The sequence below is a fragment of the Notothenia rossii genome, assembly GCF_949606895.1.
Source record: "Notothenia rossii genome assembly, chromosome: 8".
Taxonomy (NCBI): Eukaryota; Metazoa; Chordata; class Actinopteri; order Perciformes; family Nototheniidae; genus Notothenia; species Notothenia rossii.
In genome coordinates, this window is record NC_136906.1 from 42375681 (window position 1) to 42389772 (window position 14092).

The window sequence follows — 14092 nt, forward strand, 5'->3', positions numbered from 1 at the left end:
TGTGGCATTATGAAATACAAGTCCCCTGAAATAAATAAATGTGTCATTATGAAATACAAGCCCCCTGAAATAAATAAATGTGTCATTACAAAATAAATAGCTCTTGAAATAAATAAATGTGTCATTATGAAATAAAAGTCTCTTGAAATAAATAAATGTGTCATTATGAAATAAAAGTCCCATGAAATAAATAAATGTGTATTTAAATGTACATGTATATATATTTATTGCCTCATTTATTTATTTCAGAATGTATTTCATAGGCATATTTATATATATATATATATATATATATATATATATATATATATATATTAGTGGTGGGCATAGATTAATTTTTTTAATCTAGATTAATCTCACTGTATTCTTGGAATTAATCTAGATTAATCTAGATTAAAATGGCTCATTTGAATTCTGCCGAAGGCATTCAGAATATGTGTGCTACCCAAATAATGACTAAAAGTAAGTCTTTGAGAACGGGTTTCTCAAGCCAGGTGGTGCATTAGACCAGGGGCTCATCTCCAGTTTCCAAAATGCATCACAAACTGACAAAGACAGACAAAGTAAATTAGAATAATTTCACTACTAGTAGTAAACAACTAGCAATTATCAAGAAGCAAACATAACGTGGTGGTAATTAAAAGGCTACAAAATTCAATTATGTAATTTAAAATGACATAACGTAGCATACCTAAAGCGAAGGAGTGAAGTTCCCAGCTAGCATCGATGAGGTGTACTGTAACGCCGAGGTAGTTGTCGTTGTTAACGGACGTCCAATGGTCCCCAGTCAGTGCTACAGACCTCGCCTCTACCATCTTCTCAACTTTCGTAGCTTTCTCTTCTGCGTGCTGGTCATGTATTCTCCTCATGATAGTTCGCCTCGCAGGCAGTTTGTAAGATGGGTCACCTGTGGCCGCCTGGAGAACAAGCTCGAGCCCGTCATCTTCAACCACGCTAATGGGCCTGCAGCTGGTGGCAATCCACTGAGCGAGGAGACTAGTTAGCTTGGCTGATAGAGCTGTGCTGACGGGCTTGCCTCGGTTGCACTCAAACATAGTTGTTTGACGACGAGTCTTCCCCCGCGCTACATCAGTGCTCGGCCCGGCATCTTCCGCATTAGCTAAGGGATGCTTTGCGTTTAGGTGGTACTTGAGACCGGATGAACTCCTACAGTAAACTAATTCCGCATTGCACAAGGTGCAAACAACCTTATTTTTGTCGAGGTTTCCATCGGGAAGCTTCTTAAAAATAAATGTCCCCTGAAGCAAACCCCGCGGCTTCATTCCTGCTGTATCCATGTTAGCATGTCACGTTTAATGTGGCTGATTTGACCGGGGTCAGATCCATAGACAGTAGAAGAAACACAGGTCAAAGACTCGATCTCGCCCCCTACAGTGCAATTCGGCTAGGTATACATCCGCGCTAAATTATCAAGGTGAAAGTCATCATCGCTTGCGTAGTATAGACCCAGCTCCCAACCCAACTTTGAGAATAGATTAACGGCGATATTTTTTTTTATCGCCGACAAGAGTCTCACGTTAACGCAGCACGTTAACGCCGATAATGGCCCACCACTAATATATATATATATATATATATATATATATATGTATTTATTTAATTATTTATGTATTTATTTATTTATTTAATTTGACCTTAAATGGCATTCCATATTGTTTTGAAAGAAAAGTTGTGGCTCATTGGACATTTATGAGAGAAAAACTCTAATGTCCGAGTGCAAGTGAATGCAGCACAAGACGCGAGTCTTGTAACCCCTCCCCCGGCCCTGGCGCAAGCGTGGAAATAATATGATTGGCGGCGATTTCATTTGAACGGGGGGACAGCGCAAAATGAGAAGCATTTCGGATCCAAGTAGACGGAAGGAATGAGGTATTTGTGATCTACAATGACAGACAAGAGACTGTCAAGTTTGGCTGTACTCAGCATTGAATCAAAACGCAGCATAACTTTAAATCTTAATAAGTTTGTGAGGCGTTTTGCTAAACAAGATGGTAATCGCCGCATTAAGTTGTTATAGGCATGCCAACGTGATGCTCTGCTCACAGATGACACGATGAGCATAATAAACTATTAAGATCTGACCTTACTGACCTTACGTGTGTAAATACATTTTTCTTGTTTGTGGGGATCTGCCCCCAAAAAACAGTTTCAAGTCCTGAGAAAGTCAAATAAGACGGTGTGTAAAACTTCACTGCCCAGCCAAAAAAAAGTAACCACTTTGATTGAACTAGGTCAGTAAGTAAGGACTTTCCACTGGATAATAACTGAAGCAATGTATATGTTTTAGCTGAATACACGTTTTTTTAACCCTAACTGATGCAGTTAGTCACTTCTTTAATGTGTTTTCTTTCTGATGTAAAGTCAAGGTTGTAAGTGTTTGCAATGAAGTCATGGGGCGATGAACTATTCCTTTGATTCTTTTTGATATATGATAGTAATTACTTATCTTTCAAATTTGAAGGAGGGTGAGCAAGCATCCTGAGGAACATTCATCATGACAGTAACTCCTCCAAAAAATATAGTTTATTTAATAATAACACTGAATCATAACAGTGATTGACAGCTGATAGGAATAAGATTATTGTTAATAGTATCATATTAATTTAGACAAGACAGTTAATTAAATGTACTTATTGCAGCGGTCTGCATATATTTGGTACCCCCAGTGGCGTTTTTATATGTACAAAAGTGGTGGGGCACAAACAACGTAGATGTCTATATATAAGCTTCTGCCGTGAGGTTCATGGCTGGTGAGGCACTGGCACTGACTCTTCAGGTTTACAAATATTATATTTGGACCTAAATCAAAATATAATATTATTTTCAAAAGCTTTTTTTGTCTAATGCTTTGATTAATTTTAAATACAGTTCAACAAAGGGATACCAACAAAATATAATTTTATCATTTAAATATTGGATTGTTCTCTCTTAGTAAGATCCCATTTTCAATGAAATTGCGGTCTTACCTTGACTTGAAGATGAAGTCCATTTGCCTATCCTTCTGGACAAAAATCTATATAATTGTTTTGTAAAAGTCCTCCTTACCTTCTTGTAGTTTCAAAAGTCTATCATAAATCTAATCGATAGATTTATGATTAGAAAATTATAAAAGTAGGGTAGACATGTGGATATTATCCAGCTGAACAAAACGTGCATTTATATAACAGGTACGTTTCCCACAAATCTTATTTCGGGCTATTTTCTAAAATCCTATAGAGGAATCTCATTGCTTTTTTGTGGAGGGAAGCCATGCGCAGCTTACTTCCTGTTTTTAGGACGCGTCTCTCGTCTCCTCTTCACACACCACACTTTTCGCGTCACACGTACTTACAGCCAATCAGCTCTGAATGATGTGAGATGACGTATGGTGGGGATGGCAACTCACTGCCCCTATGGTCATTATATTTTTGCCACACATATTAAATTGGACAATACTCTGAGCATGCGCAGTGTAGTTTTTACCGTCACCGTTCACTTAGACAGTGAGAGGGAGGGGCATGATCGGTTTTGTCCAAGCGGAAAACCCTGGGGAAGAGCCGGGACGCCAATACGGAAGTTCTACACACTGCAGTTCATCTAGTGGCCAGTAGGAGCAGTCTGCAGAAGGGAACAATTTCCATAGACCCCCATGTTAAAATGCCCAAATTTACAGCAGAAATAAACATGTTTACATCGTGGTTCAAAAAACCATATTCTCTGTATAGTTAGATCCCCCCTTCATGAATATGGATTGGGGGGCTGCAACTTTTCTCAACTCATCTGTTTAATTAATATTAAGCCTTAAAGTTATGCATATATTAGGGCGTGGTCACATTGAGTGACAGCTCCGTTCAATAACTGCTGCTGCTAGCTTCTTGTCTCTCTGCTAGCTGCTCCGTGAAGCTAGCTACAGGGACTCTGCCTGCTCAGTTCATCCAGGGAACACAACTTGATCCGGCCGTGGTTGTTTGTTCTTCATGCTTATATATCGGACTATTGTGACTCGCTCTGCGGTTAAAACAGACGGTGCATTAATGCGGTTTTGCGGTGAGTGAAATTCGAGTACTTTATTTATGTGTTAATGATTTTAATCAGCTACGTAATGAATGTTAGCGAGTGGTAGCTACATCGGTGCTAACGATCCTAATAGTAGCCTCCAAGTTAAAATCATAGACTATATATAAAGGTTAAAACGAAATAGACAAGTGTTAAGCGTTAAGTGGGATAATACTGTACAACAAACGGCTTCTGTTTGAGGTTGATCAAATAAGGTCATCCTTGTAACTTAGAGAGATATTTTATTATGTAGGTAGGAACTGTATGCATCGCTAAGGTTAATTTAAATTGGCTGAGGTTGATCAAATAAGGTCATCCTTGTAACTTAGAGAGATATTTTATTATGTAGGTAGGAACTGTATGCATCGCTAAGGTTAATTTAAATTGGCTGTGCTCAAGTATTTAGACAACCTAATGTCGAAGTAGTGTATTTGAAATCAACCTCACAATAACATGTGTGTATATTACAATTATTAATGTCATATTTCAAGATGATTACTTAGATATTACAATATGGTTGGTTGATCTGGAGTTCATTATTGAGCTTACATGTTAACGTCACAGTAATCTGAAGAACGAACCCAAACCTTGTTGTTTTTATTAATTGCATTACCAAATGGGTATTAAATAAACAGTAAGCATTGGTAACACAACTTCCAAAGTTACAGTAAAATAAAAAGGACCCTGACTCGGACAATACACAATCCAACATGTTCAACAGAAGATAATCAGTTATATTGTTTGTACACATGGTACTTTACATATATCTGTTTGTTTAAGGTGTCCAGGTGATGCAGACAGGCTGGACCAGAGAGTGAGAGACATAACTGGACTCCTCACAGCAGTGAACTTCAGCACAGGTATAAAGACTCTATTATTCATACTGTACAAAGAATCAAGAAAGATATTGGTTTAAATGAATGTAGTATTGACTTTAATACACTGATATACATTCCATTAAACAATACTAGATCAACTACACATCAGTTAAGTTGAGGGTTTTTTCCATGCAAAAAGTTACATTTAGATCTTAACAAGCAATATGATTTTGTCACTATTAAAGTCAAAGTTCACATACACTACTACTACTTCGACATTAGCTTGTCTACATACTTTAGAATAGCCAATTTAAATTAACCTTAGCAATGAATACAGTTCCTACCTACATAATAAAATATCTCTCTAAGTTACAAGGATGACCTTATTTTATCAACCTCAAACAGAAGCCGTTTGTTGTACAGTATTATCCCACTTAACACTTGTCTATTTCGTTTTAACCTTTATATATACAGTCTATGATTTTAACTTGGAGGCTACGATTAGCATCGTTGGTACCGATGTAGCTACCACTCGCTTACACGCTAACCCAGGCCTTAACATTCATTACGTAGCTGATTAAAATCATTAACACATAAATAAAGCACTCAAATTTCACTTACCGCAAAACCGCATCCATGCACCGTCTGTTTTAACCGCAGAGCGAGTCACAATAGTCCGATATATAAGCATGAAGAACAAACAACCACGGCCGGCTTCAAGTTATGTTTCCTGGATAAACTGACCAGGCAGAGTCCCTGTAGCTAGCTTCACGGAGCAGGTAGCAGAGAGACAAGAAGCTAGCAGCAGCAGTCACTCAATGTGACCACGCCCTAATTTATGCAAAAACTTTAAGACCTAATATAAATAAAAGGGTCGTGTTAGAAAACAATTCACTGACAGATCCATAATCATGAAAGTGGAATCGAACTGTATCGATAATAAAATGTATGGAGCCAGGGGTAGAAACATATTTTTTTCTACGGTAAAATTGGGCATTTTAACATGGGGGTCTATGGAAATTGCTCCTTTCTGCAGCCATCGCCTATCGGCCAATATATGAACTGCAGTGTGTAGCACTTCCGTATTGGCGTCCCGGCTATTCCCCAGAGTTTGCTGCTTGGTCCTTAGCTTGAAAATAAATTAAAAAAGAGGAGGTGGAGCTAATGCCTGATCAGAATTCTACCGGAGATAAAGTGAAATTCTGCTGTGATAAAATGCCATTCTGTTCTAAACCACATCAAAGATTATTTCTGAAAAAGTATGGAGCTCAAATGCTTTTCTCTTGCGGGTTTATCACAAGGTGAGTTCCTTTCTTTATTTCCTGCTTTTTAAACACATGTGCTCTACATTACACGTTAGCTCTGAGTGTTAGCGAGGCTTGCTAATGTAAACAAAGACGAGATTACGTCCAAAACACGTCAGGCATTGTTTCTGATAGCAATTTTGCGTGAGTTCCCCGGTACACCGGGGAAACATATTTATGTATAAAAGACATCAACAAGTGCATTTTGCATGATAGGTCCCCTCTAAGTACAAGATCTGAATACTACTTCCACCTCAGCTGATTTGTGACACATTTCCTATCACTGTGTGAACAATGAAACCATGTACAATATCATAACAACAGCATATTTCCCAGTTATTGGTCTATTGCACTGACATCTGACTGACAATGTTCTTGTGTTTGCCAACAGTCTGAGCTGTGGGTTTGGACGGCTATGTTGCTAACCGGTCTGCCCAGCTCATTTCTTTCTTCCTGGCCCCCTCCCAGTGTGTGGCGTCGCAACGGATTTAATTATCCAAATGACTATCTATTTCATTACCAGGGATTGCAGGTTGAAGTGGTATACATCAAATTCGAAATATAATAACTAACATGGACTGGGCTGCCAAGGCATGAAGACATTCATCACCTTCTACAGGCGGGATTAATGTGTAATTTGGACTGCCGTTAGCAGCACAGACAAATTAAAGTGAGGAGATGTCAACGCTGCAGAAAAGCTAAGCTACAGCAACTGAAGAAAATAATGGGGTGGGGGAGGGAGACAGTATGGAGGATGAAGATTGTGGAGTGCAGTTGGTGTATTTTGATCAACCTTTCCTTATTATGAGGTTGAAATTAAACTTCTTTTTAAAACGACCAGTCTTGATCCAGAGAAATAAACCAACAATGGACATATAACCTTCCCTTTTTCAATATGAGCCTAAATTCCCCTTTTCCAGCACCGTCTGGAGCCCAAAAAAACCTTCCCATTTGGAACCGACAATCTGCCGGGCTGGAACCGAGAAAAACAGCCTTAAGGCACAGACTGCAGCGGTAAAAGACAAAACATATTTCCCCCAATTACATCAGAAAATGTAATTGTCTCAATACACCATGGAGTTCCGCAAGGTTCTGTACTTGGACCTATTCTTATCTTCTTATCTATGCCTACTTTAGTCAATATTCTTAAAAACAATACATAAACATAATACCCAAACATAATACCCAAATAAAAACTGATACATTTCAAGCTTGTGATGCATAGTCAAAGCGTAGTTATTGTAATTGGCCTCAAACACCACCAAAATGCATTATGTAATGATATATGTTCTTCTATTCACTTCTACAGTAGATTGGATTGTTGTAATTTCCTTTTATTAGGCTATCATAACATTTGTTTCAGACTCTACAGTTGATACGGTGGCCAGTGTATTGACTAGGAGACAAGTTCATATTTATAACATATATATTTTAGCTTCTTTCCCTTTAAAAATCCAGAATACAATTAATAATTCACTCTCCTTACCTTCAAAGCCTTCAATGATCAGGCAACAACTTATGTTAAAGTACTTACAATACAATATTACACCACTTGAAGACACATTTGACAGTAGGCTTATGGCTTGCCTCTTTGATAAAGCTTAGTTGGTTCCAGCTCAGGCTTACCTTGGACCAGCCCCTAGTTAAGATGCTATTGCTTTAAGCGAGCCATGCCCGGCCTGTTTTTGGTTGTGTTTCCACTTGGCGTAGTTCCGGCTAGCGGGTACTATTTCACAGTGTTTCTGGCCCCATAAAATCGAGGTTCTTTCCGGGCTAACAACCAGGCTGAGTCAAGCTGAGTATGCTAAACTAGAGAGAGAATTACAAAATGAACATATTTGACCGTGATTTAATTGTAATACACGTTTCAAAATGATGCCGAAGTAACAACATACTGATACCGGTTAGTAAAAACCATGAATTAATGCTTTGACAAGTCTGCAGACGGACGGCAGGCGAAAAACCTTTTAGCGTGTTTTCTGAATGGAGATCGGCTAAGCTAACGCAGTATATGCTCCGACCATCCACACTCACAACAACGGCCTACAGACATAAATAAACCAGCGACTGTATTCACCATGACACAGACAGTCTGTGGTTTATACTTGTTTAACTTTTTTCTAGTTTCTGAACAGTATGAGGAGCTGTGAGCTCTGAGGGCTAACAGCTAACGGCTGATGTTGTATTTCTGTGGTTCTCATTGAAGATGACATCAAGGCTCCGCCTACACTGCGTTACTATAGTTACTGCCCCAGCTACTAAACTGTAATGGAAACGCAGCATAAAGTGAGCCAGTCCTAACTAGGCCTAGCCATACCGAGCGAGGCCGAGCGAGGCCCTGTAGTGAAAATGCGCCATAAGAGGAGAGGGTGATTTGTATTTGTGGCAGCGGGATGTGGTTTGGGCGCTGGCTGCTGGAGTGAAGGGAGTGGCTCGGCCGGAGGCCAGACAGCTGATCGGAATCAGGTAATCAGTGCGGGAAGAAAAGCATGTCGTAACCTGGTTCTGTTCTGTTATGCAGTAGGCGGGATCCTGGAAGGTCGCCAAAGGACCTGTGAAGTTTCCCACCCGGGCAACGATTGAGACCCGCGCATAGTGTTGTTTGGAGATAATAAACGCCTGTGGTCAACCAACCTGCTCTTTCCGTCCCTGTTTGAACCCACAGTGGCACCTGAACAGGGACCTGATGTCGGAAGGAGAAACCCCGCTGGATCAGGCCCTCCAACGTCTCGCTCACATGCAGGAGACCACCACAGCACTACACCAACAGCAGAGCGAGGCTCTGCTCGGGATCGCCTGGAGCCAGCGCGAGGACCGGGCTCTCCTACGGGAGCTGCTGCAGCGTCCGGCCGCTCGGGAGGCCGATCCCGCTACCAACCCGGCCCGACCGCCTTCGATTGCCCTCAAGAAATTGACGGCAGAGGATGATCCGGAGGCATACCTGGACATCTTTGAGGGCAAAGCGGCGGCGTGCGGGTGGCCGGAGGAGGAGTGGGCAGCTGGGCGGCTATTGCCTCTGCTATCTGGGAGTGCGCAGCTAGCCGCCCACAGCCTGCCAGCAGCCTCTCGGCATGTGTACCGGCATCTGAGAAAGGCCATCCTGGACCGGCTTGGCAGCACGCCAGAGGGACATCGCCGCCGGTTCCGGGCCCTCCCCTTCAAGGACGCTGACCGGCCCTTCTCCTACGTGCAGCGGCTCCTGGATGTAGCGAGCCGCTGGCTCCAGCCGGGGGTGCGCTCCGCTGAGAAAGTCGTTGGGCAGGTGGCGCTGGAGCAGTTAATCGCCGGCCTGCCATCTTCGACGGCGAATTGGGTCCAGTGCCATCGCCCCGCCAACCTGGAAGCAGCCGTCGTCCTTGCGGAGGACCACCTCTCGCTTCCCCGGCGGAGCATGAAAGAGGAGCCCCGACCACCAGCCGTCTCAGCGGGCAGACCCGTCCCAGCCCAGAGGAGGAGGTTTCCTGGAGCAGCTGCCCTTCCCTCCCCACCATCACACGGCCCCAACCCTGCAGCCCCGACACTTTCCCCCCTAGCTCTACCTTACCCTCCTGTTTTTATCTCTCCCCAGGGTCCGGCCTACGCTTCTGGTCGTCCGGCACCACGGGGGGCTCCTCAGACGTCAGGGCAGGATTGCTGGCGGTGTGGGCAGCCCGGCCACTTCCGACGGGAGTGTCCTCTCATGGAGGTCGGACAGCTGGTTCGGGTTGCAGGACCGCCAGTTGCCGCCCCCGATTTGGAAGGGACGTACCGTATACCGGTATGTATACAGGGGGGTACACACCAGGCTCTGATGGAGATGGGCTGTAATCAGACGATGATCCATCAGCACCTGGTTCGGCCTGGGGCATTGATTGAAGCATCGTGGGTGAAGGTGAGATGTGTGCATGGGGATATTCACCAGTACCCGGAGGTGACGCTGGAAATTTCTTATAAGGGAAAAAAGCATAGAGTCAGGGCTGGAGTTAGCACTCGCCTTACGCACCCTCTGATTTTGGGAACGAATTGGCCGGGGTTTGCTAAGCTAGCGGGGGCTATGGGGGTGCGTTCACGGACGGCAGGGAAATGTGAGTTGTGTGCTGTGTTTAGTGGAGAGTCGGAGGCGGCTGACGACGTCGAGGGGGAAACGGACACGGAGGGGGCCGCGGAGGTCCCTCTGGACCCGCTGGTGTTTCCCGTGGAAGATTTCCCCCTCGAACAGTCGAGGGACGAGACCCTTCAGCACGCCTTCGGCCAGGTGGTGAGTATTGATGGCTCCCAGCTACACCCAAACGCAGCACTCACTCACCCACACTTTACGGTGGTTAGGGACAGGCTGTATCGTGTAAGCCATGACACACAGACAGGAGAGATAAATACCCAGTTGTTGGTGCCAAAAAGCCGTCGGGAAATGGTTTTCCAGGCGGCTCATTATAGCCCCATGTCAGGTCACCTAGGGTACGACAAATCACTACACCGGATAATGGCCCGATTTTATTGGCCGGGCATTCACGCAGATGTGAAGCGGTGGTGTGCATCTTGCCGTGAATGTCAGCTGGTTAACCCGCCGGCCATCCCCAGAGCGCCTTTGCGCCCGTTACCATTGATTGAGGTGCCTTTTGAGAGAGTTGGAATGGACCTCATCGGGCCATTAGACCGGAGTGCACGGGGATATCGCTTTGTACTAGTCCTAGTGGATTATGAAACGCGATATCCCGAGGCAGTGCCGCTGCGTAATATATCTGCAAAGAGCGTCGCGCAGGCACTGTTTCACATTATCTCCCGAGTCGGGATCCCGACAGAGATCCTGACTGACCAGGGCACACAGTTTATATCACGCACACTACGCGAGCTGTATGAACTATTGGGCGTCCATTCAATACGGACTAGTGTTTACCATCCGCAGACCGACGGCCTGGTGGAACGGTTTAACAAAACACTAAAGAACATGGTTCGTAAGTTTGTTCACGAAGATAGCCGTAATTGGGATAAATGGCTAGATCCTCTGTTGTTTGCAGTGCGGGAGGTGCCCCAGTCCTCCACGGGATTTTCTCCCTTTGAGCTGTTATTTGGTAGGAAGCCCCGGGGTATTTTGGACCTAGTTAAGGAAAACTGGGAGGAGGGTCCAAGCACCAGTAAGAACGAAATACAGTACGTTATGGACCTGCGAGCAAAACTCCACTCACTGGGGCAGATATCACGGGAGAATTTGCTCCAGGCTCAGGAACGTCAGCAGCGCCTGTACAACAGAGGGTCAAAACTGAGACAATTTTCACCGGGAGATAAAGTGCTTGTATTACTCCCATCCTCTAGCTTTAAACTACTCGCCAAGTGGCAAGGACCCTTCGTGGTCACACGACGAGTGGGGGACGTAGATTATGAGGTGGTACGTTCTGACAGGGGGGGAGCAACACAGATTTACCACCTTAACCTCCTGAAAGCATGGAGGGAGGTGGCGTCGGTTTCTCTGGCCACCACGGTGATTGAGAGAGATGAGTTGGGACCGGAGGTCATTAAAAGCAACAAAGTAGCCCCGGTCTGTTGTGGCGACAATCTCTCACCGGGCCAGAGAGCAGACGTTGCTTCGTTGCAAAGGCAGTTTGCCGACGTGTTCTCTACGCTGCCAGGGCGCACCTCTCTCATACACCACCGCATAGAAACGCCCCCGGGTGTGGCCATTCGTTCACGGCCCTATCGGCTGCCTGAACACAGGAGGAAAATTGTTCAGGCGGAGCTTCAGGCTATGTTAGAGATGGGAGTGATAGAAGAGTCCACCAGTGACTGGTGTTGCCCCGTTGTGCTGGTACGTAAGTCCGACGGGTCAATCCGGTTCTGTGTGGTCTACCGCAGGGTGAACGAGGTGTCCAAATGTGATGCTTATCCAATGCCCCGGGTCGACGAACTCCTGGATCGGCTAGGCACTGCTCGCTTTTACACGACGCTGGATTTAACCAAAGGCTATTGGCAGATTCCCCTTTCTCCAGAGTCTAAGGAAAAAACGGCCTTCTCCACTCCGTATGGTTTATACCAATTCATCACACTTCCTTTCAGGTTGTTCGGAGCTCCAGCCACCTTCCAGCGGCTCATGGACTGGGTGCTGCGTCCCCACTCTGCATATGCTGCTGCTTACTTGGATGATGTCATCATTCACAGTGAGACATGGGAGCAGCATATGCAGCAGGTGGGGGCGGTGCTCGAGTCCCTGAGGCAGGCGGGGCTCACGGCCAACCCGAAGAAGTGTGCGGTTGGACGGAGGGAGGTACGGTATCTGGGGTACCACTTGGGCGGCGGGCAGGTGCGGCCACAGATAGAGAAAACAACCGCCATTTCAGCCTGTCTGGCGCCCAAGACGAAAAAATAGGTCAGGAGGTTCATGGGGCTGGCCGGCTACTACAGGCGGTTCATCCCGTCCTTTTCGGAGCTGACCAGTCCCCTGACCGACCTGACCCGAAAGGGTGCTTCAGATCCGGTCCAGTGGACGGAGCGGTGTCAGCTGGCGTTTGAGAGGGTTAAAAAAGCCCTCTGTGGTAAACCGCTTCTGTATTCTCCTGACTTCTCTCTCCCTTTTGTGTTGCAGACCGACGCCTCGAACAGTGGGGTGGGGGCCGTTTTGTCCCAGCACGTAGAGGGGGTCGACCGCCCCGTAATGTACATTAGCCGTAAGCTCGCCCAGAGGGAGGTGAACTACAGTACGGTGGAAAAGGAGTGTCTCGCCATACGGTGGGCGGTCGGTGCCCTGCGGTACTACCTCCTGGGGCGCCCTTTCACCCTCTGGTCGGACCATGCCCCGCTCCAGTGGCTCCACCGCATGAAGGATGCCAACGCTAGGATCACTCGGTGGTATCTGGCGTTACAGCCTTTCAACTTCAAGGTGATCCACAGGCCGGGTAACCGGATGGTCGTGGCTGATTTCCTCTCTCGCTCGGCGGAGGGGGGGGGGGAGAGTCAGCTTGCGGCCGGCGGGATCCCGGCCTGAGTCGGGCGGTGGGGGTATGTGGCAGCGGGGTGTGGTTTGGGCGCTGGCTGCTGGAGTGAAGGGAGTGGCTCGGCCGGAGGCCAGACAGCTGATCGGAATCAGGTAATCAGTGCGGGAAGAAAAGCATGTCGTAACCTGGTTCTGTTCCGTTATGCAGTAGGCGGGATCCTGGAAGGTCGCCAAAGGACCTGTGAAGTTTCCCACCCGGGCAACGTTTGAGACCCGCGCATAGTGTTGTTTGGAGATAATAAACGCCTGTGGTCAACCAACCTGCTCTTTCCGTCCCTGTTTGAACCCTGTGTGAGCGGAGAGGCTCACAGTATTATAGAAGAGGAAGATGTCCACAAGAATCCTATGTGTTTAACTTACTGTGATAATATATTGTTATGCTTCGCACGGTTTTAAAATAAATATGTCACCAAAACTCAGTTTCCATATCTTCCATAAATACCAAATGGAATGTTTGGTCAGTTAGTCTCACTCCTCTCAAGTTTGTGCAGCTCTCACTGAACATGCAGATGACATGCAAGATGCTTGAGCTCAAATGTGTATTTTTGAAACATGTTTGTCGAAATGAAGAAAGGAAGTGGTATAATGAATGCAGGACAGATGTGTGGCAGGTCTTACCATGGCACCAACGCTGTATGTGGCTGCTGGAGTGAGTGTGTGGTTGTAGGGGTCGGCAGTGTATACTCGTCCGTAACTGAAATACATGAGATAACAGGGTGGTTAAATAAACTACGATTGGCTGTCAAATGGAGACTCTAAATAACTACTCATGGCTTTTTTATTTATTTTCTTACCATCATTTGTGATATACATTGGGATATAATGTAAAAATGAAGGTGGGTTACACTTCCTTTGCACAATACTATTTTACTATTATTTCAACAAAAAGTATTCTATATGGATACAAATTTCACAACATTTCAAAAAGTAACTGAATAGCCGCGTTCACACCA

At 45.3% G+C, this 14092-nt stretch overlaps 1 protein-coding gene across 1 annotated transcript in view; it reads right to left on the bottom strand.

Annotated features, from left to right (window-relative positions):
- Positions 1-14092, bottom strand: part of LOC307016200 (RNA binding protein fox-1 homolog 1-like) — a gene marked incomplete at both ends in the record, with an annotated part of 169923 nt that overhangs the window by 36921 nt on the left and 118910 nt on the right. Inside the window, 1 exon segment of the mRNA XM_079645243.1 lies at positions 13758-13833. Within this exon segment, the coding sequence (XP_079501369.1) occupies positions 13758-13833 (76 nt within the window).